The sequence below is a fragment of the Urocampus carinirostris genome, chromosome 6 (genome assembly GCF_059441175.1).
Source record: "Urocampus carinirostris isolate Australia breed hairy pipefish chromosome 6, RoL_Ucar_1.0, whole genome shotgun sequence".
NCBI classification, from domain to species: Eukaryota; Metazoa; Chordata; class Actinopteri; order Syngnathiformes; family Syngnathidae; genus Urocampus; species Urocampus carinirostris.
The window spans coordinates 39,423,530-39,447,055 of NC_142354.1; the positions used below are offsets into that span (position 1 = coordinate 39,423,530).

The 23,526-nt window shown below is 40.2% G+C and overlaps 1 protein-coding gene across 3 annotated transcripts in view; it reads right to left on the reverse strand.

Moving 5' to 3' along the window:
* Positions 1-23,526, reverse strand: part of LOC148364774 (synaptotagmin-2-like) — a 45,018-nt gene that overhangs the window by 10,854 nt on the left and 10,638 nt on the right. Inside the window, exons 1-6 of one of the 3 annotated variants that reach the window (XM_088338974.1) lie at positions 18,304-18,488; positions 9,311-9,539; positions 9,073-9,233; positions 4,328-4,450; positions 2,746-2,913; positions 714-881 (exon numbers count right to left, since the gene is read on the reverse strand). In XM_088338974.1, coding sequence (XP_088195100.1) covers positions 714-881; positions 2,746-2,913; positions 4,328-4,450; positions 9,073-9,233; positions 9,311-9,512 — 822 coding nt within the window. In that variant the 5' untranslated portion in view covers positions 9,513-9,539; positions 18,304-18,488. Of the gene's footprint in view, positions 1-713; positions 882-2,745; positions 2,914-4,327; positions 4,460-9,072; positions 9,234-9,310; positions 9,540-18,303; positions 18,489-23,526 lie in introns of those variants that run through there. The other 2 variants (XM_088338972.1, XM_088338973.1) reach the window with 2 other exon arrangements.

Genomic DNA, 23,526 nt, shown 5'->3' on the forward strand with positions numbered 1-23,526 from the left:
GTTTCAAGGCACACTAGTTGAAAAACAATGTTTTGGTAGATACTTGTCATGTCCTGCACAGTTGCCATGGCGCCCAGCTGGCCCCGCCCCTTGTCACCGGCTGAGACGCATTGGACTGATTGCTCTTGGAGTACTTAAGCGCGCTCCTTTGTACTGTGCGTGGCTGGAACGTTTCTTAAACCTGGTTAAACTCCGTGAGACTTCTTTGAGACTTCTGTTAAAAGCTGTTAAATGCCGAGTTCTGTGAATCTGCCCGTATTTGATCCTATTTTGTTTTTGGTCTGATCCGTTTGTTTGTTTTTGACAACTTTTCTTTTGTTTGGATTTCTAATCAACTCCGTGACCATCGATCCCCGGATCGAGTGTGCACACCCTCCTCATCCTTCACCCAATAGATTGTGAGTACGTCTATGCGAATGGGTCATTTTTTGGGCTCCGCTTCGTGACAATACTTAAACACACGCACTGCACGGAAATTTAAAACAAGTAGCTGGTCACTTGGTTGAATGGTTTTAGCTCAGCCGCAAATTAAACTGAAGTTATTCAAGGTCAGCCCAGTTCAAGGTCATTCTAGACAGTTGTTAGCGTAAACATATTAAGTGCCATTGACCTCAAAGCTCTGTTTTCATTCTGAATAACCTGGCTGTGAATTTTTTCATAATTTGATGTCAAACTTTGAAATCCAATGACAAGATTTAGGTTTAAGTGTCCACCTCCTCTTGATCAGCACTCTCAAGGTCCCGCCACTCCTCTATGGGGCGCCCAAGGTCGATGGTGTTCATGGGCAGCTTTACTTCACCAATGATGTCGTGCTTGGAGAACCGGTCATAATCGAAAACGGACATCACCAAAGTTTTGCCGCCGAGTTCTTCATAAGGCACCTAGCAGGATCAACAAACATCTGGAATCAGGAAACATTGTTTTGCCTCTTACCCAATCGCAAAAGTAGCCTTTTGATAAGCCATTTTGTTTTATTCTAGGAATTGGACAATGTAATCAATTTTTGAAAATGCGAGGAACCCAGAATACCCGCAGAAATCTATTCGAGAGCATGCCAACTCTAAACTGGAACCCCAAAACTTATATCAAAACACTAGCCCTGTGACAGCGAGGCAGCTACAAATCAATAGATCAATTCCTCCACTTTTGTATGAGTGCTTGACCTAATTTACTCATTTACAGCCTGCCCAGCCATATATCTTGGCTTCTACAGTGTTCATTTCACCTGTGAAAAGTGATGGGTCCCGGGGACTCGCATGCTCAAAAATCAATGGGTCCCAACAGAGATCTATGGCTCCCCAAAATTGAGTGTTATCGAGGTTGAAATTGTATATCTGCGACAAATATATAAATAAATATATGAATCTACATATTCATTCAGTTATAATCATCACACTTAATTGGTAATACAAAGCAGTTGTCACTTCAGATTTTTCAGTTCACAAAAATATTGTACATTGTACAAAATAATATTGCTGAAATATTAGTCTTTATATTCGTGCAGTTTTAATCACTTCAGATTTTTCAGTTCATATATTCTTTGTGGTTTGCTGTCCCGCCACAGTTGTAATGCCTTCTCAAGGTCCAATTGCAGAAACAGAATTTCCATAGCTAATTTGTGGTTTTCATTGTCGTTGTGCCGATCCAATGTGCTTTTCTGAAAGTTCGTATTGCGAAATGATTTATGCAATCCAGTTTTTTTGTCACGCTGGGTGCACGCATCACAGAACATGTAGCCTCCATTATCATCCTCCTCATAGCGTAACCAGGAATATAATTGAGTCCATTTTGGCAGAAAAGTCCTTTTCTTGCTAGGAGTATTCTTTTGTTTATCTTAATCGTTCGCTTCAAAACACGTGTTTTCCTTGCCTTCGCGGTCTTCTGAAGAATTTCTCCGCCGTTTTTTCGTGCCGGAATTATTGCCGTTGTTACCACTTTCTGTATTATGTTTCGACTTATTACCGACACTGAAGAACTTACCAATGTTTTGTTGATTTGCACTGAATACCAACTGTTTTTACGGAGGCATACTTCTCTTTCACTCGACAAGTGCCACAACCATGACGAGATCACGAAGCAACGAGATCTCGTTTGCCGAGATTGGCGCGAGACCAAAACAACAATGGCGAATCTGCCTGACGAAAATTTTGGAGTGCGATAAATCTTTGTTAAAAAAAAGAAAGTAATCGGGTAATAATGACAATTTGGTGTCAAAAAAGTTCCGTCCCGGGGAAGCACGTTGATTTGACACAATGCGTCCCCAGCAAAAATGATGCGTCTAGGACGCAGGGACGCAGGCAAACCAGAACACTGCTTCTATAGCTGAGTCTTCTGTTTACAGACATGGGACACAACACATTGACATTTCTGACAAGAGGGTGAGTAAAACTCCAGCTTACACCATAATGGACCACAATAAGAAATAAAGGAAATGCTTTTGGGTATGTGCAATTATTCTATCAATTTCTTTGTTCACCCTTTAGTTCCTGTGAAAGACCGAGCTGCAATACTCCAAGCGCATCACTAAACATTGAACGGGGAAAATGAATTGATGTTCCTCTCACAAGATTAACTGCAGTAATGTAATGTCAGATTGGCTCTGCATCTGCAGCAAATGCGCAAATAGTCACATATTTCAATCAAGTCCCTGCAGACCTTATTAAGCAGCATAAGAAACCCAGCATAGCCCATTCTTAATTGACATTGGGTCTCTCATCTACTTGGTAATTTACAAGCCTACAGTACCTTGAAGACGAAAGTCTCATTGAAAACTGGGTTGAGTGTTTTCTTATGGACTTTGGTGTCAAACTTCTTCTTCTTGTCAGGAAAAAGCAGGACTCGAACGTACGGGTCTGACGTCCCGCCCGAATCCATGGACAAAAGGTCTGCCGCTTGAAGGATACCGACAGTGAGCTGTGAATGGAAATAGAAAGGGAGCCGTGGCTTGATTTAGGCCATTTTACTTTGTGGCAAAAAGTATTTGAGGATGTCCACAAAGTATTACAATTTGTCAATAATTGACACTCTCAACTGTCAGGGGATGCATTAAATTATTGCTGTGATAAACTGTAGAAAAACAACTGTCGCGGCACATCCTTTCCTTTTTTTTTTGCCTGCCATGACTTGTTAGACCCATCCTAAATTATTATTTTAGTTTGTATTTGGATATGACCCTGGTTAGGCAGTGGCGAATAAGCACTCCATTATCTTGTCATCTCCTGTCCAATCTCATTACTCAGCACACGCCGCTACTCACTACTCATGGATTACAACCAGGGTCTCCAACCTTTTCCCAGCTAAGAGTTACTTTTTGCTACTTATTAGTGCAAAGGGCACCCAGCTTGATAAACATTTCTAAAATAATAACGTATCTTGTACTAATTACTATGTTGTTACTACGGACAGACTGAAGAGATCTTTTCTTCCTCATGCCATGAGGCTCTTTAACTCCACCCGGCAGAGTAAAACCCCACATTAAACCACACCACCTACATTGCATATTACCGAATGTTATTGCAATATGTATTCTGTGTAGCACTATTTAGATATTCTATATAACATGCTACAGTGGGCATTTGCACGTCACACTGGGTATTTGTATATTGTATTCTTTTTGCTTTTTTATTGTATTGTTCTCAGCTCAGGGATGCTGCTGGAAATGTGAATTTTCCTCCGGGGATGAATAAAGTATCTATCTATCTATCTATCTATCTATCTATCTATCTATCTATCTATCTATCTATCTATCTATCTATCTATCTATCTATCTATCTATCTATCTATCTATCTATCTATCTATCTATCTATCTATCTATCTATCTATCTATCTATCTATCTATCTATCTATCTATCTATCTATCTATCTATCTATCTATCTATCTATCTATCTATCTATCTATCTATCTATCTATCTATCTATCTATCTATCTATCTATCTATCTATCATTCTATCTATCTATCTAATGCCTTGTAATTTGTAGTCCCCACTTTAGTGGTAAATTGTCAGCATTAGTGTTTTTTCTTTAGATTCAGCCATGCAAACTGAAAATACAACTCCGAGCAAAAAGTATGGAATCGCCAATCTTGGGCAAGCCCTCACTCAAACATTTTGTTCTATAGAAAAAAAATAGATAAAAATCATGAAACAATCAGTGGGTCATCCCAAAGTGCAACATTTTGGCATTCAGAAACACTAAAAGAAATAAAGAAAAACATTGCAATGGTAATTGTAGTCTGGGACTAACCCATAATTGTACATGTATTGAAATTTTACCATGAATTGAATCAATTAGACCCTAATTCAAGGACTTAATAGAGTGCAACGGACCTTAGTGTTTTCAAAGTCGTAGTCAATAGAATACTGCAGCTTGCCCAGCTTTTCTTGCTCTTTCTCCTCTTCCTCTTTCTCCTCTTCCGTGAGGCCAGTCTCCCCTTCATCGTCATCATCGTCCTGCAGTTTCTGCAGAGGAAATAAAGTGATGATACAAAATGTCAAAGGAATATCAAGCTCAATGCACTGGGGTCCCCCGTAAATTGCTGGCATGCTGAGGGTTTGTGTTAGTCTGTAAACGTGATTACTCTGTATGAACAGTTTTTTGCCTTTTTCGTTTTTTCTGGCATGCTAGTGCAGGACAGGGGCAACCAGTCAGAGGAGGCATCGCATGCGCGTTTCATTTGCATTCCATCCTTCTCCTGAGCCTCCTGTTCAAGAGGCTCAAGGTGTAACGTTTAACAGACAAGTGGTTAACTTGTTTCTTTTCACTGCAAGGAGATGATTGTTAGGCTAATCTCCAGGGTGGAGTTGTATGGTTCATGCCACGTTTCCACTCCACAGTACTGGCAATGCTTAACTCATTAAGGAGCCATTTTGTTTTTAAAGCTCAAAGTAGGTAAGAAGCGAACCTCACAACCCTGGAAACATCAAAGTACCATATTTTCCGCACTATAAGGAGCACCTAAAAGCCTTTATTTTTTTCAAAAGCTGACCATGCGCCTTATAATACAGTGCGCCTTATATATGGATCAATATTAAGTCGCAAAGTCTTGAAACTAAGGCAGGCAGCCGCCGACTGGATTTTCCCCCGAAGGCGAAGTAGTCCGCGGTGTATGCTGGGATTTATATACCGGCGTTTCATTTCCTAACCAATGTGTTAATCATCATTTGAATCAGTCACTATTGGCTAAAGTTATTCGGAGGTAAAGGGGGCGGATCCTTTTTATCATTTACAGGCTCGCATAGGCTAAAGGGGCGAAACAAAGCCTGCAATTGGCCAAAAAAGATGAATGTAAATCACACGTTGGGTTGCACTACGGCATAGAGAAAACACTTTTTACTATTCTGTATTTGTAAATATTTTACTCTCCTGGATTTATTACACTCACGGTTGTAAGAAGACCATGGTTACGTAACATTATTGAACGTGATGACTGCAAGAGAACTTAGGTGAGCTATGCGGCTTTATATTTTCCCGGTATCTTGTTTTAGAACGATCTTGATGTTTCTGTGATGAGTCTATTTTTAAACTAAATTCAATTCAAAGTGTTTATTGTCATATGCACAGTAAAGAACCTCGTTTCACTGCAAAATAAAATTCTTACTTTGCTGTCCACACAGTTGCCCGCAAAAAATAAAATGGAAACTAAGAAATGTTTCGCATCTCTTGAATCCCAAGACTTTAACCTTACGAATGATATTTGGAACGATGCATTTGAGTGACATCGTACAGAAACTGTTTCCGTACATGTCTGAGACACGTATTTGCTTCTTTGCAAGCTTTCGGAATGTTAAGGGGGTAATTAGTTTGACTGAACTATTTGACCGTTTCCATTGTAGCACCTTATAATCCGGTGCGCCTTATGTATGGAAAATATAGGACCAAAAACTATGTTTTGGGGGTGCGCCCTATAACCCGGTGCGCCCTATAGTGCGGAAAATACGGTAATTGTAACCAACAAAGCCTATGGATGGGTCCTCTCTATTTTATTCTGTTAGCCCTATTGAGAATAAAAACATTTCCAAAAGCGGAAGCAGCATGTAAAAGAAGATCACGGCAGAAAAGTGGAAACCATGGAGGGGACGTATTTCTCTTGTTTTGACTTAGAATGGAGATTGTGGAGAATAATCAAATTTTACTGCATTTATTAATGATAAGTAAGAGGCACAACTTATAAGGTGACTGGGTGTAACAAGAAACCTGATGGCCCCAGCTATGTTAGGACAATAAGCTGTGATTACTTCTCCTAAGGTACAAAGAAACAAAGAAAACTAAGGGGGAGGGGGATTTTGTAGAGGTTTATTGTTCTATATTTTTTATCAATTATCCATTATCCATTATCGGTCAAATCATTATGCACTACAAAGCCAATAGGCCGAGACACTTGCTCCCAGCCAAGAGGCTGAGTCAAGGTCCCAGCCCACAAGGGCCAAGAAGCGATCAGTGCGAATGCACCGTCAATCACAACCGACACTAGGGAATAGCTCTAGCTTGCCTGGCTGGGAGCATAGGTTTGCAAATGGTCTGACAAAGAAAACTAAGGGCAACAAGAAAATGGATTGTTGCAGTCAAAGGGAGACTGCGAAGGAGTTTAAGAATTGATGGCTGTTGACCATATGGTGTACCATTTTAACAGCACCACAATTATGTTGCAAAAGTTAGTACGCATATATGTTCTGGTATTTCTAGCAGTGATCCCCAAGATATAAACCTGCACCATAGACGAAAAAATGAGCTGCTGAGCTCTTTGAACTCGGGTGACTAAGTACTAGAAACAGCATGTGACGGAATAAAGGCTTCAGATAAACAGTTCTCCACTTTGGTGTTGTAGGACCACAATGGGAACGCGTGCATTCAGATCACCAATATTGATTGAGACAAAACTTTTCTTGGCAGAATTACTTTTTTTAACCATGGGCCCTTTCCAGCTAACTTTTGGTAGGATGCAGGTTCAATCAGAGAGTAGACTTTGTATTCTAAAGATAAAGCTTTAATTGTTGTTAATGTCTTAGTAAGTGGTTGGGATTCATGCAGTCATCTTCATAATGTCCCATAAATCCACCAAAACATGCCCTGTAGCACATGCATTGACTAATATTGTTAGACTGTCTCTCTCTGGTCCATATACAATGAAAATGTTAGACAGACTCCTTCTTTGGAGCAGGCCACAACCTTCCCAGGTATTAAAAAAGGGTGTCAAAATAAAAGAGTAGCCATTCCAGAGATCCAACCAATCCCCCCCACAGCAGCCAATCCACCTACCGTAAAATGGCGGTCCACCATGGTCAAGAAACACAAGGCAGACACATGGACACAAAACAGGAAGGAAAGCAAAGAGAGGGAGAGATTCAACTCATTTTGGATGATGGCAAACTCATCCATTACATCCGTTGCTTAGAAAAATGACACACTCTTGTAGGAGCTTCATTGAAGTAAATTAAGTGGTTTATCTAAGGAGCCATGTTCAGTCAATGTGGGCGTTGGTTAATTGGGGCCTGGATAAATTAACATGTATGGTATTCATTTATCAAATGCAGCATGTTTCTGTCCCCCACGTGACAGTCGTAACCAAGGATGTACCGTAAATTCCATACTATAAGCTGCTACTTTTTTCCCAAACGTTCAACCCTGCGGCTTATTCAATGATGCGGCCAATTTATGTAATTTTTCTAACAGCCGCCAGCGGCGCTCGAGTACAAAAGGTAAGATTTAGACCGGTGGATTATATGCGCCGAGGAAGACTGCAACTTCTTAGCTTGTGCACAAAATAAATTACCGTAGACATACCCTCATCATGCAAATTGCAAAAAGAAAGGCACATGACGCAGCTTTCAAGCTAAACGCAATCGAGCAGTCCGATAAAGAAGAAAACAGAGCTACTGCACGTAAACTTTACTTTGCGAGCGTGTTGCTAGCGTGTTTTTGAATAAGGGAGCGTGGGACGACGTCTATATGACAAAGTCTCTTTCCCATATTGAAGAAAGACGACTTTGATGACGTCAGTTATAAGGAGGAAGATGAGGACAGTTTACCGTGATTTCTACATGTACGGTATGTTTTTTTCAAACATACCCATTTACTGTGTTGCGAGCGTGTTGATAGTAGCGTTTTGCTATCCTTCACAGGCACGGTTTGGAATGAAAGTTATAATATTATTATTAAAGCTTTAAAAACTCTCTCGGTGTACCGTCTTTCTTTGTAAATATGTGTAACCATGTATAATATGTATTTGTAACTGTATATTTTTGTAATGTATTTATTCTAGAGACTTATTCTGATATGTTTTCCACGGGCGAATCAAAAAGAAGGGGCAAAAACAACGGGGGCTGACGGGAAGTGGAGTATAGGTGAGACGTGTTTGTGGACGCAGCGGACAATAGTGGATGTATATTTTTCCCACCCTTACCTTTGGAAATATACAATTTTTTCTCCTTGGATTATTTTCAACGGGACCCGGACTTGGTGGGTCTGCATCAAACCTTAAGTACCGGTATCATTTTCCGTTCATTTTGCCAGCTGTGGTTTTTGGACTGGGTCCAGTTTGGGTTAATTGTGATTGTGTTACAAGTTTTAATGTGGGCGCATGCGGCTTATATACAGGTGCGGCTTGTGTAAGTACAAAAGCGGTTATCCTCTTAAAATGTGGTGAGTGCGGCTTATAATCAGGTGCGCTCTATAGTCCGGAATTTACGGTAATTTATTGTTGTGACGAGCGAATCAGTGAAAAGTAAGGTTGAGTCCTCTGAACTACTACCAGACAAGCAAAAATGTGGTAAATTACTTGATGGCTAACACATACAATACGTCATAGCATTATTGGGTTGTGTTAAGTGTGGTGTAGTAAGGGTTTGGCGTGAGTGTTGTTTTTTTTTTTTTTAATTGGGGATTGAGATGGATGTTCCAATCCTGGATTATTATTGAAAACCCGCTTACAGTTAAAATGAGGGGGAGCATTATGGTTAAAAAAATAAATTTAGTCTTGAAGTTGAGAGTAAGACTTGGAGGTCAAGGATTGTAAAATGTTTGGTCCAGGTTTAACAAGATGGGTGGGTGTTGGTGTTATTGTCAGGAGTCATACCTCACCACCCTCCATGTTCTTCATGTTAAAGCCATCCTTTCCCTTTTTGCCCTTCTTATTTTTCTTTTTTTTGCAGCAGCATTTTTTGATGATGCAGAAGCAACAGGTGAGGACCAGTAAGGCAGCCACTACGGCAATGGCGATCAGAGCCCAAGGAGGCACTAGGGCCACAAACAAAAACGTTAGACTAAGCATATGTCAGGTAACAACTTTGGAATAAAAATAGTCCCTCACTTACATGGGATTTTGTCAATTTCATTCAAAAACTTGCTCTTGATCTCCTCAAACATGTCATTTTTGCTGATCTCCGTGTTGTTGCCGGAGCTTTCGGCCACCGTGGAGATCACAGCAGGAGTAGGGGCCATAGTGGCGGCGGGTGTGACTCCAGTGGGTTCAGCAGGGGCCACCGGCTGTGGCCTCCTGAAAAGGTTGAACTTCATTGCCACAGGAGAAGAGTCACAACGTCCCTGGGTGAAAAAGTGGATAGATAACAAGGATGTGACAAATGGACATGGACGGTTTTTGTAATGGGTCTAGCTCAGGAGTGAAGGTTGTGCAATGTAGTTACAGCTACTAGGTTAGTTATAAGCAGGGTTGGGTAGGGTTACTTTAACTGGATTACTTTCAATTACTTTTGGATAACTCCAATACCAAATATGCTAATAAAAGACAAAAGAAACTAAATATGAATAAAATGATGACTCACAACACGTGGTAAGCTTTCTCTCCTGGCTTTGATCTCTTTGATCCCCGGCAAAACTAACATAAAATGCGACAGAAACAAAATGAAAATAAATCCAAACAGCTTGCCAACATCATTTTTGCCGTTCCGTGTATTCCGTTAATCCCCAAGCCTGCACAAAATTTAGTAATTGTATTCATATTTAGTGTCTTTTGTCTTTTATTAGCATATTTGGTATTGGAGTAATCCAAAAGTCATTGAAAGTAATCCAGTTAAAGTAACCCTACCCAACCCTGGTTATAAGTACTGATTTTGGTGAGGGATCTTATTTTTCGGATGAGTAAGGATAATATTTAGGGGTTGAGGTATTGGGTTTGGCTATGCGACACTATTAGAATAAATATTGTGTTAATTGTCATCGGTAACAACGTAGTCAACATCATAAATGAATCACCAGGATAAACAACGTAATAAAGACTCAAAAGAGAAAAATTTAAGGATAGCAGTAAAAAATATATACAAGATAGTGCTTGTAGACTGGCCTAAGTTGTAAGTGCATCATGCTAATAGTGCAATTTAAAATAGTGCAGCATAATAATAGTACTATGAAAAATAGCTCAATTATATTTAGCAGCAACAAAATTTCCAAATAAGTCGATATATAACAAAGAATACCCGTTTGTCTCCACAATACCCGTTTTTTTCAATGCAGCTGGCAAGTTAAATATTTTTTTACAGTCGTGCACTCTTGTTTAGGGTAGTGATGACCCCGGGGAAGAAACTGTCTTAGAGCATGTCTTCGTGTTAAGGGACCTGGAGCACCTACGAAAGGGCTGAAGATCAAAGGGACACAAAACAGGAAAACCTAATACATTTCCGGGCTGTGTTCATTATTCTCTGTATAGTTAATTATAGGTTGAGCTTAGAGTTGGATGAACTCGATTAAAAATAATACGTCAAATTTTTAAGAAGCAATTACCTAATTTGAACTGATGAAGCACTTTCAATACCAATGTTATTGTGGCTTACGACATTACATGACTGAAGTCCAGAATCAAGAGTCTTCAGCTGGTACAAAATGCTGCAGCGAGGCTTTTAACTAGGACAAAATAGTCCGATCACATCACACCGATTTTGGCTAACCTCCATTGGCTTCCTGTTAGCCCAAGATGTGATTTCAAGGTTCTCTTAGTATTATACAAAATCATACATGGACTTGCTCCCTCATATCTTTCAGATTTGATTTCCCCCTATGTTCCGGTCCGAAGCCTTCATTCTGAAAGCGCCGGTCTACTGGTGATCCCAAGAACCAAGAAGTGTTCCGCATGTTCGAGAGTGTTCTCCATCCGGGCACCGGTGTTGTGGAATGCTCTTCCCCCTGAAATCCGATCTGCAACCTCAGTGGAAATGTTTAAATCAAGTCAAGTCAAGTCAAGTCATTTTTATTTGTATAGCCCTTAATCACAAAGAGTCTCAAAGGGCTTCACAGGTTATAACACATGAGCAGTTTAGGTTATTCATATGCTATAGAGTAGAAGTGAGTTTTAAGCTTAGATTTAAACATTTCCACTGAGGTTGCAGATCGGATTTCAGGGGGAAGAGCATTCCACAACAACGGTGCCCGGATGGAGAACGCTCTCGAACCAGCGGAACACTTCTTGTCTCTCGGGATCACCAGAAGACCGGCGCTCTCAGAGCGAAGGCTTCGGGCCGGAACATAGGGGGAGATCAGATCTGAAAGATATGAGGGGAAATGTCCATGTATGATTTTGTATAATAATAAGAGAACCTTGAAATCACATCTTAGGCTAACAGGGAGCCAATGCAGGTTAGCCAAAATTGGGGTGATCTGATCGGACTTTTTTGTCCTAGTTAAAAGCCTCGCTGCAGCATTTTGTACCAGCTGAAGACTCTTGAGTCTGGTCATCGGAAGACCGGAGAGTAGTGCATTACAGTATCGAGACGGGAGGTAACAAACGCATGAATTATAATCTCCGCATCCGACTGAGACAGTATAGGACGAATTTTAGCAATGTTACGAAAATCTAAGCTTAAAACACACTTCTACTCTATAGCATATGAATAACCTATACTTTTGTGGACAATATCTCTGTATCATTTGTAATTGCAACATCCTTTGCCTGGTAATCCTGAAAGGAGGATACCACATGTGCGGTCCCTTCCCAAGGTTTCTTCATGTTCCTCATGTTGAGGTTTTTGAGTTTTTCCTTGCCCTCATGTTGGTTCCAGATCAGGGGATGGTGTAATCATAGTCTAAAATAATAGTCTGTGTAATAACCTGACTTTACATTTCAAACGTTTCTTCAGTGTTAAAAACAATCCACTAGTAAGGATATCCAGAAAACATCGATGAATAATAATTCGTACAACACATTATCACAAGTGATGGATCAAAACAGATACCCGAGTGGAGCATGAACACACGTTCTTCTTTTGGATGATCGCAAACTCATCCATTACATCCGCAGATGGGAGAGTTTACTGTCCCGGTGACGAATGGCCAGAAAGTCGCAGCCTACCCGGGCATAATGTTCCAGAAGAGATGGATGAGACCGACTCAATCATATAATTAAAGAATCCTATGGGTGCAGGTGAGGTGAAGACAGGGAGGACAGCCATATACTTTAATTTGAGACTTTTCATCATGATGAGGTAGCACCATAGCTGAGTTGAAAGAAATGGCTATCGGTTAAATAGAAGTTTTCAGGGGAGTTTCTCTATGCAGGGTTGATTTCCCAGCAGGCAGACGAAAGAACAGGGCAGAAATTGAGGGTCCTTGAACTCTCAAATATAAGAAAAATCAACACACTGGACAGAAAACCTTCAAAATCTCTCTGAAATCTAAGGGGACTCTGAAGAGAAGAAAGTAAAATAAAGGAAATGATTGGAAAGAGCCCAGAGACGATGGCTCATTTCTGTTGTAATTTTCATTTGTTTAAAGTGAACACCAATGTTCCCTCTAAGCTGCACGCGTACGCAATTGCGCACTGCTTGCACATTCACAGCGCACGAGGAAATCTAGCCAGCGCACAAAAATGAGGGATCAAAGTTACTAATTAAGAAGCGACTTAAGTTAAAGTTACAGTGCAAAAAGGTAAAAATACACGGGTTCCCCTGACGTTGTGTCCTAAATGCGGTATTTTGAAGTCAATGTCGAACGAAGTTGAAAAGTAAAGTTAGTAGAGTTTGTCGAGAACCGGCTTTTTCGGCTCGGCTCACTAAAAGGAACGGGCTCTTCCGTTCCTAAACGGCTCTTCGGGTAGTTTTTGCTTCTTTAATCCCAACATGACCAAATGTTATGTAAAACTATGCACAAAATGACTTAAAAGAAGGGAGGAATAGAACAAAAAAGAAAAAAATACCAAATTAAAAAAGTAGTGAAAAGCTGGGAAAAGAAGAAACAAAAGGAAGAGTAAAAAGAAGGAAAAAATTTGAAAAAAGCCTGAAAAAATGAAAAGAAAGAAACATAGGAAAAAAGTAAATGGAAAACAAAAAAAAAAGTAACAGCTCGGAAAAAATAAACACAATGAGACTTTTTCTAAAGGAATTCAAAAAAAGTAGAAAAAAAACACGGAAAAAAGAAGAAAAAGTTTGTGTTGCATTCAAATAATTTCCAATTGTATCAAGTCACCGAGTTTGTGTGAATAATCAGACCCGTGGAAAATTAGAGGGAACATTGGTGAACACCATGAATAGCTCTCAACCTCGGCCAATTTCTCCACTTATTAATGACTGCAATTCCCCTTATGAATTGGAAATAAATCTTACAAACACAACACGGCACCTATTTACTTACAGCAAGACGAAGACGAATAAAAATAATGCACAAATTGTTTTTGTGTAAAAATGTTTTATTATTATTACTATTTTTAATCTTATTTTGTTTTATATACTACACATCACTATAAAAGGTTTATTGGTTTATCACAAGACGTACTGTACTAATTTCTTGCATATTTGGCAAAAAAATCCAGGACCAACAGGAGAAACATTGAGAAAAACAGCCAATAGGAAGTCTGATGACAAAATATTCAAATTGCCAAATACTCAGCACGTCAGCTTGTCACGGTTTTAACGACGTTCTGCATCAAAATGCTTTACAGTTCCAAATATGCATTTTTCAAGTCATGATTTTTGGACCGAGGCTGAGCTGAGTCATTTTAAAGACGTACGATAAATATGGTTTTGTCATAAAAACTAAATGCATTAAAAGCAATATAAAACCCCTAAATACTTTGAATGACTGCTCCATTCTGTTTGTTTTGTTTTGTACGTGATATGATTATTCCTCTGGTCGTTCTCATTGATGCAAAACATAAACAGTGGGAGCGAGCAATAACTTGAGCTGCTGGGCTCCATTATCATGCCTATTGAATTGAGTGATAAGCAAAATATGCAAGGTAAACATTTTCATCAAAACTCATACAAAAATCACATTCACTGAAGTGTAAGATTCATTTCGAACTTTGTCACTCGTCAAATAAGAAGTGAACGCCTTCAAGGCCTCTTCTGTTGACCTTGATATCTGAATCTATCCATCCATCCATTTTCTGCACCGCTTATGCTCAGTAGGGCCGCGGGGGTGCTGGAGCCCATCCCAGCTATCTTCGGGCAGTGGGCAGGGGACACCCTGAACTGGTTGCCAGCCAGTCCCAGGGCACACAGAGACAGACAACTCACACCTAGGGCCAATTTGGACCGGCTGATTAACCTGACTTGCACGTCTTTGGAAAGTGGGAGGAAACCAGAGTGCCCTGAGGAAAACCCACGAAAGCACAGGGAGAACATGCAAACTCCGCACAGGAAGGTTTGATCCCATGATCTCAGAACTGTGCCGCACACGCGCTAACCACTGCGGTGCCGTGCTGCCCAATATCTGAATCATGTGATGTTATTTATACATACCTGTCAACCTCCACGGCTCCATGCCCGTACAAACTGTTGTATTTTCCCATACAAAATACAAAATAATCGTACACCATATTCTTTTTTTTCGGGAATGATGCATGATGGGAAATCCCTAGGCGGCAGATGCATGCGCACAGTAGCATCAAACCGCTCGCTTCGTTTGCAACGAAAAATATGACACCGAAACTCCTTTGACTTGATTGATTTGCCGTTTCGTGGTAGTCGGTTAATACCGGATGGTACCCATCATTGACAAATTTGCGTTTTTCCATACAAATTTTCTTGTACGTCGTACTCGTCTTAAAATGCATACAAAACGTACTTTGTACGGCAAAACCGTACAGGTTGACAGGTATTTTAATATTTTGTCCATCAATACTTATTAAATGATTCCAATTCGTCTATCAGGATACTTTTAGTTGTTGCTGAGCTCAGAAATCTAGCCAGAGGCCTTCACAGAAAACTCTGAAGGCCGTTTTTGAAAAAGTTGTTAGTTTAGCCAGTCAGGTTTCAAGTTAGCATCAGAACGCTTTCTCTAGATGGCCTTGAAAAAAAAGTGCTAAATAGCACAATGAACACAAACTATGGAGACTCAAAGTGACCAAAACACACCATTACTTATTTTAATTTATTTTTTGCCCAACCACTGATGTTTTTTGGATACGCTGTTGCAAGGTGAGCCTCATTTTATTTAAAATAAATGCTAATTTAAGAATTGTACAAAATGTTTCAATAACCCATATGTTTTTATGATAGGTAATGTATTTTTGCTTATTATTTAAATTAATATTGTTTTTATCAATGAATTAAGTTTTTTTACTACTAGAAGGTGCTAAAAAATACTCAAAGTCTCTTTAAAATATATGCTCTGTAACGACATAAGTTACTGCAATGTACTACTCTACGGTCTCCCAATTGCATCAAAAGTTTGCAGCTAATTCAAAATGTTGCAGCGAAGCTTCTAATGAGGACAAGAAAGTTTTATCATATTATTCCGATTTTAGCTGACCTGCACTGACTCCCAGTCAGTTTTAGATGTGATTTTAAGGTTCTGTTGGTGACGTATAGCATTTTGCATGGAATTTCCTCCTTAAATCTTTCTGATTGAATTTCCCCATATACTGTTGCTCGGAGGCTTTGCTCAAATGCTGGTTCCAAGAGCCAAAAAGAAGTCCACAGGTTAGAGAGCTTTCTCTATTCGTGCCCTTGTGCTGTGGAATGTGGAACCTCAGTCTCAGTGTTTATATTTTGTTCTATGGCTTATGCGTGATGTTGATCTCACATTCTTGTCTTCTTGTCCTTATGGGAGAAGGAAGAGCCTGAATGTTGCACGGTGCATTCCTTCTGAGCTATCATACCCGCATTTCGGCCGGATGTAGAACCTGCTACATCAATCAAGAATTTGGGGCAGGAAGTTGTTAACTGGACCTTCTGTTAATATCTGTATTTAATGTTGATTATGACTGTGTATTGTCTATTGAGTTCATTGCAACATCCATTGCATCTGGGTCATCCAGGAAAGCCGACGTCTTGTGCAACCTCGTGCTGAGGTTTTTGAATTTTTCCTTGCCCTGATGTAGGTTTTAGATTAGGGGAGGTTATAATGGTGGTTTGCAACCCTTTTATGATGTTTGCGGGCCAAACAAACAAACAGGACTTGTCCAAAAAGCACCAAACGACTATGAGGAATCACTTGACACACTATTATATATCCTATGAAAGACCTATATTTCCTGTTGATGATATCTGTGTATTGTTATTACAACATCCATTACTGACCGGTCATCCCTCTTGTCGCGGTCCCTTCTCAAGGTTTCTTAATTTTCCTCATTCTGAGGTTTTTGAGTTTTTCCTTGCCCTCATGTAGGTTTTAGATCAGGGGATGGTGTAATAACTGTCTGTGGTTTGCAATACAGTGGAACCTCGCTAGTTCGCGGTTCCACTTTTGCTGGTTCAGAGCTTCGCGGGTCTAAAAAATATGCCTTACCTTCTCAATAAATGCATTTATTGACTTGACGCCATTGAGCGCAGGCTTATGTCAACTGAGGACACGATGTGGACACTCTTATTGTGAAGGGGGAGGGGGAGGCCCTGACACAAGGCTTAGTCATGGTGAGTTACCGCTTCGCTTTCCCCCCCTCCTCTTGCTCCTCCCACCTCACCCCCTTCTTATGTGGCGCTCAGTTTATCATGGAGGAACTCGGCGACGCGACGTAAGTATATTCTCTTCAGTCACATTTCATCTCAAGTTTGACTTTATTATACCAAAAGTGAGCGGTTGTTTGTACTACCTAAACACGGCTAATTGTGTGTGGTTTTGTATTTGTTGTAAAAGCCGTTCGATGCCGCTAGCTAAAGTATGTTGTTATTGTCAGAAAGTAGCTCTTTCACTTTCATTAAAGTGAACACAGACCATTTTTTTTAACTGTTGTTTCCCAAAACGCTTCACAAACACTCATCAAATATCACATTTTCACAGTTTTTATTTTCAATATGTAATCGGTAGTGTTAACAAGCGAAATAAACTGCGATTGCTGCATGTGGTTGAGAGCGGTTAATACAATCATACTGAATGGTTTGTAGTGGTTTCGCTCCAGTCCTATTGCGTGTACATACAACATATCTTACAGGTTTTTTTGTTTTGTTATAACATGAATTTCACTCTCTCTCTCTACCCGTATTCTAAATGGTGTACTGTATACAGGGGGGGTATACTGTATACCTGTATACATTTTTTAAGCACTTTTGAAGGGGCGCCGCTACTTTGCAGGTTTTCAGTTTTCGCGGTAGGTCTTGGTCCCTATTAACCGCGATAACCGAGGGATTACTGTAGTCTGTGGTCTGTGCTGCCCTTTGAGACTCCTTGTGATTAAGGACTATACAAATAAACATGACTTGACATGACTTGACTTGACTTGACATAACTTGAAAGAAGCAAAATGCATATGACATTCATATATGTTAAAAACGTCAAAAACAACATCAACATGCAATTCACCTCCATGTAATCTAATCAAAATTCATACCACTGATCACGCAGAGTCAGTGAGACATCAGGAAGTAACTGGAACACTATTGTCACATTGTGTGAGATTCATATGATTCCCTGGGGTCCAATCAAAGATCCAAATTATATTAACACCTGATAAGGACAAATCTTTCCTGATAAAACTGCTGTTCCACTACCATCAACGCTAATCATCCCTGAAGATATTGTGATGATTTCTCATTGTGAATTCAATCCCACTTTGGTCCAGTTATCGATAAAAATACGAGAGAGACGCACCCGCATCGTCAGCAGGTGCCGCCGTCCAGCCACCGGCCTTTTGGTTTTGTTGCTAAGCAATCCTGAAAGTAGCCGTCAGCCTCGGGTTAGCCAATTACCCGCAAACCCCTGTGAGCTTGCCAGCCAATCGTCTCACTGCCGAGTCCAATCATTAAAACTACAAATTTAAGTTCCCCTTTGCTATTTTTACTTGCAACCAACAGTCATAGCCAAACATAAACCTCTTAGCTGCAAACATGTCAACTTCCATAACTTGGGTCTGTGTGATTAAAAGCATTTCCAAACAAAGAGTTGTACAGATAGGTACACACATGCATATGCTAATCCAACTCACCAGGTAAATGTAGTGGTAGCGGTGGTGCAGGCCCCCACTTACTCCTGTCCCCAGCAGTTAGGGGCTATACTTATTCGCAAACATAGTCGCATTCCTTCTGTCAAGCGTAGACTGCAGTCGACTCTCACACTTTGCTCCACTGCAGCATCACCACCACCCTCACCCTTTCCTCTCCCTCCTCCACCTCAGGATCCACCAATACGCACCATCTCCTAAGACACGTACACATAAACACACAAAAATGCTCTGCGACTACACTTTTACCTCACTTTTACGCTAGGTTTCATTGAGATGTAGTTCACACACAATGCAATGTGTCACTTTTGTTTTAGATTTTTAAATCAATAATGCCACAAAGTGACATCCATGTAGTCACAGCTCCCTGATGGAAAGAGCAGGCCCATTAGGTTGATGGGTTCTTAAACTCATTCTGTTTTCGTGCCAAAATGCGTCACAACAGAGCATGTGCGGTGGCTTTCTTCTATGATTGGCCGCGGCCGACGTAGGAATGAAGACCATCACAGTCCTTAATTTTCCAGTAGTTTTAGATTAATTTTAGTCTAAGGTAACGGGATACACCCGGAACTGTTTGCGAAGGTTAAGGCACTAATAGGCAATCTGCAGGGTTGGGTAGGGTTACTTTAACTTGATTACTTTCAACTACTTTTGGATTACTCCAATACCAAATATGCTAATAAAAGACAAAATAAACTAAATATGAATACAATTACTAAATTTTGTGCAGGCTTGGGGAGTAACGGAATACATGGAACGGCAAAAATGATGTCGGCAAGCTATTTGGATTTTCAAAGAGATCAAAGCCAGGAGAGAAAGCTTACCACGTGTTGTGAGTCATCATTTTATTCATATTTAGTTTCTCTTGTCTTTTATTAGCATATTTGGTATTGGAGTAATCCAAAAGTAATTAAAAGTAATCCAGTTAAAGTAACCCTACCCAACCCTGCTTATGAACGGTGTTGGGAATAACGCAGTTCTAAATAATGCTGTTACGTAACAGTATTCTACGTATTTTTTTTTTGTAACCAGGTAATGTAACCAATGGTTTTGTCGGACGTTACAATGTCAAAAGCGGTGCTTTAATTGGGTTGTAGAACGGCAACGGTGGCATATGCCCCTTGGCACACCTGACGCGTTTGGCAGCACAGTTTTCTGTACTCCTCTGAGTTGTCTTTTCAGATCACGTCACCATTGAAAATAGTGACTACCATACACAGTGAAGTCTCGGTTATTGCGGTAAATGAGGACCGAGACCACCCGCGAAAACTGAAAATCCGCGAAGTAGCGGCGCCCCTTCAAAAATGCTTTAAAAAACGTATACAGGTATACAGTATACCCCCCCTGTATACAGTACACCATATAGAATACGGGTAGAGAGAGAGAGTGAAATTCATGTTTTAACATTAAAAACAAAAAACTGTAAAAAAGCACTACAATTAGTTAACATAATTAGTCCGTCATTTTGCGCAACAAATTAACATTTACATTTTCTATTTCTGGGGGTTTAAGATTACAGTAATACCTGTACATGAATAAAATTGTACCATATATATATATATATATATATATATATATATATATATATATATATATGTATATATTGTTTTCAAATGAAATGAAATGAATCTTGTAAAATAAAGTCATTTCTAATTTTAATTGAATATTTTCCATTTTTACTGTACGTGCATTTCTTTGTGTATTCTATCAGTAATAATAAAGATTAGAACCCAACATTTACTTGATTTACTTAACTCCTTCCCTTGTGTATGACAATTCAGTGAAAGGAAGGTTGAATTTGAATTGTTTGATTACACTGTTTTCGTATTTACTCAAAGTGTCACGTTGAATATTATCGGGGACCATGGACTGTTCACTCTGCTAGCCTCTGGGAAGAGGTACTGCAGTGTGCGGTGCAGGACCACCAGGTTCCGCAGTAGTCTAGTCCCCCTGGCCATTAGACTGTTAAATGGTCAATCTAACATATAGTTAACCTAAATCTAAACGGCTGCTAATCTGACTTTTTGCACTGCTGGCAGTTCTACATAGCTTGCCACTCCTTGCACATTTGCTCTCTGCACTATTGTACTTACAGCGTTATTGTTACAGTGTTAATGTTACTGTTTACCTAACTTGTTAACCTGACTGCCCATTTTGCACATCTGGTTAGCTACTCCTCTTGCACTATCGGCACTATGGTAAAATACTATACGTAGCCATAATACAATACAACTTTTACTTATATCTGTACATTCAAGGAAACTGTGCGGGTCAGATGTATCGACATTTCGTTCTGTATACACGTGTACTAGAATGACAATAAAGTAGATCTGAATCTAAATCTGAATCTGAATGCAAACAATGCTAATGATGACATCACAACAAAACAAGGCAACCTACTAAAAAGGAAAGCATTTTTCTTCCTCGTGTTCATCTACATTCGTGCTGTGAGAGGGGTGAAAAAAAAAGCACTGGTGCTGAGATGAGGACGTTTTATTAAAGCAGAATATTCTGGGCACAAAAATGAACTACAGGAAGATGACTTTTAGGATTCACAAGTGCGCCAACAACGTTGCTGACACTTACTTTTATCCTGGAAATGCAGGCCATGACAAAAACTAAACTTTTGAGGTAAATAAATAAATAAATAAATAAATGCACATCCTGGGCAGCACGGCGGCGCAGTGGTTAGCGCGTGTGCGGCACAGTTCTAAGGTCCTGGGAACCTCCTGTGTGGGTTCAAATCCAGTTACCAGACTTCCTGTGCGGTGTTTGTATGTTCTCCCCGTGCTTGCATGGGTTTCCTCCAGGCACTCCGGTTTCCTCCCACATTCCAAAGACATGCATTTCAGGTGGATTGGCCGGTCCAAATTGTCCCTAGTTGTGAATGAGCGAGCGAGTTGTCTGTCCCTGTGTGCCCTGCGATTGGCTGGCAACCAGTTCAGGGTGTCCCCTGCCCACTGCCCGATGATTGGTGGGATGGGAACCAGCACCCCCGCGACCGTACTGAGGATAAGCGGTGCTACTTGTAAGTCTGGGTACTAAACTTAGCGTCTGAAATACAATTTGTTTCCCGGCAAGCAAAAAAATATAGATGAGAATGTCACATGACTGTGAATATTTTGAACATCCTGTTCCTTTTTGTAAACGGTGACCAGGATTCTGTTGATTATTTGAGTGTCTACATGTGTAAATTCAGGTTGCTTATCAGTGCCTTAATCTTCACAAACAGTTCAGGGTGTATCCCTAGCATTTGGGCCTGGTTTGGGAACATTGAATTCAAACCTAACCTATATTCAAGACAAATCCTGGTGTGAGAATATATAAATTACTCGCATCACAGTAGTCATTTGCCATGATTGCATGGATCAGTGTTTCTTAACTGGTGGGTCGGTGACCAAAAGTAGATTGCGGATCTAGAAAGAAGAAAAAAACGGAGGGTCAATTGCACAGTAGATTGCGATATTGGCCCGTTCGTTCTCTTCCTGTTTAGACAATTGTTTCAGTCGTGTTTGACAGGGATCATATCTAATTTCATTGTGATTTTGTTTGTTTTATTTCTCTTTTCTTCCCATGAAAATGGGTCCCAAGAAGGCTGGTGATAAGGGGAAGGAAGTATCTGCATTGAAGCACAGCTTCAAAGTACAATAAATAATGTTTTATTTACTAGCTTTTTTTTTACCAGTAAATTAATTTTATCATCCACACAAGTATGTAATTAATGTTTTTTAGGGACAAGATTTTTTTGATGGTTGGGTACGAATGTCACTTGACTGTGAATGTTTTGAACATTCTGTTCCTTTTCATAAATGGTGACCATGATGGTCGATTTTATTTTTTGACTGTCTACATGTGTAAATGCAGATTGCCAGGGTTGGGTAGGGTTACTTTAACTGGATTACTTTCAATTACTTTTGGATTACTCCAATACCAAATATGCTAATAAAAGAAAAAAGAAACTAAATATGAAAAAAATATGACTCACAACACGTGGCAAGCTTTCTCTCCTGGCGTTGATCTCTTTGATCTCCGGCAAAACTAACATAAAATGTGACAGTAATTTTATATATATTTAGTTTCTTTTGTCTTTTATTAGCATATTTGGTATTGGAGTAATCCAAAAGTAATTGAAAGTAATCCAGTTAAAGTAACCCTACCCAACCCTACTTACAAGACATGAATTTGTTTGACTGCAGTGGAAATTTACAACCTGGCACTGCACATTCTAATCCGAAAAAGGTTGTTCAGTTGTAGTTATTCAGTTTTATATTTCTACAAACTACATACAAGTTGTGCTACCCAATCATAATGGTATCACATAGACACCATCCTCTGAGCAACCCCCAAGACTCATGACTCAACAGTTTTGGTAATGATAGAAGCAAAGTTGCCGCGTCACCACATACGCACTCACCAAGTACAATAAGGTTGAATAATTTAAGTGCAATGCATTGTGGGATATTGACCTGCATCTAACCCATCCCCAAAGTCTTCGGGGACACATCCGAGAAGTAATACGTCTCCCAAAATCTCCCCGCCACCACCGAGGCCGGAGGACAAGTGGGGGTATCATAGCTCCAGATGAGTGGGTGGGTGAGTGTGTTAGTGTGCAGCGAGGCTGCGGGATGGATAAAAAAGACTGCACCCTCTGTGCTGCAATGCAGGGGAGCAACACGGCAAGCAAGTAATAGTGAGGCAATCGGGCCAAAAAGCCCACCGACCTACGTCGTCCTGCTCTCTCTCATTCAGTCGACACAAATGACGACAGGCCGTTTGAAAGACTTCTACGGTACATTCCTTGAAAGACTATCGTCTGTATTTGTTGATACCATATCACTTATCTCTGTTGAAATTGAAATTGATACTGGTGTGACTGGATCAATACGTGTCTTTTCCTTTCCACTCTTCTGTCGCCTGTGTATGGGTTCTGTTTTTTTTTTTTTTTAATCAAATGTTATACATATGGCAGCACGGCGGCGCAGTGGTTAGCACGTGTGCAGGCACAGTTCTAAGGTCTTGGGAACCTCCTGTGTGGGTTCAAATCCAGCTACCGGACTTCCTGTGCGGAGTTTGTATGTTCTCCCCGTGCTTGCGTGGGTTTCCTCCGGGCACTCCGGTTTCCTCCCACATTCCAAAGACATGCATTTTAGGTGGATTGGCCGGTCCAAATTGTCCCAAGGTGTGAATGAGCGATCGAGTTGTCTGTCT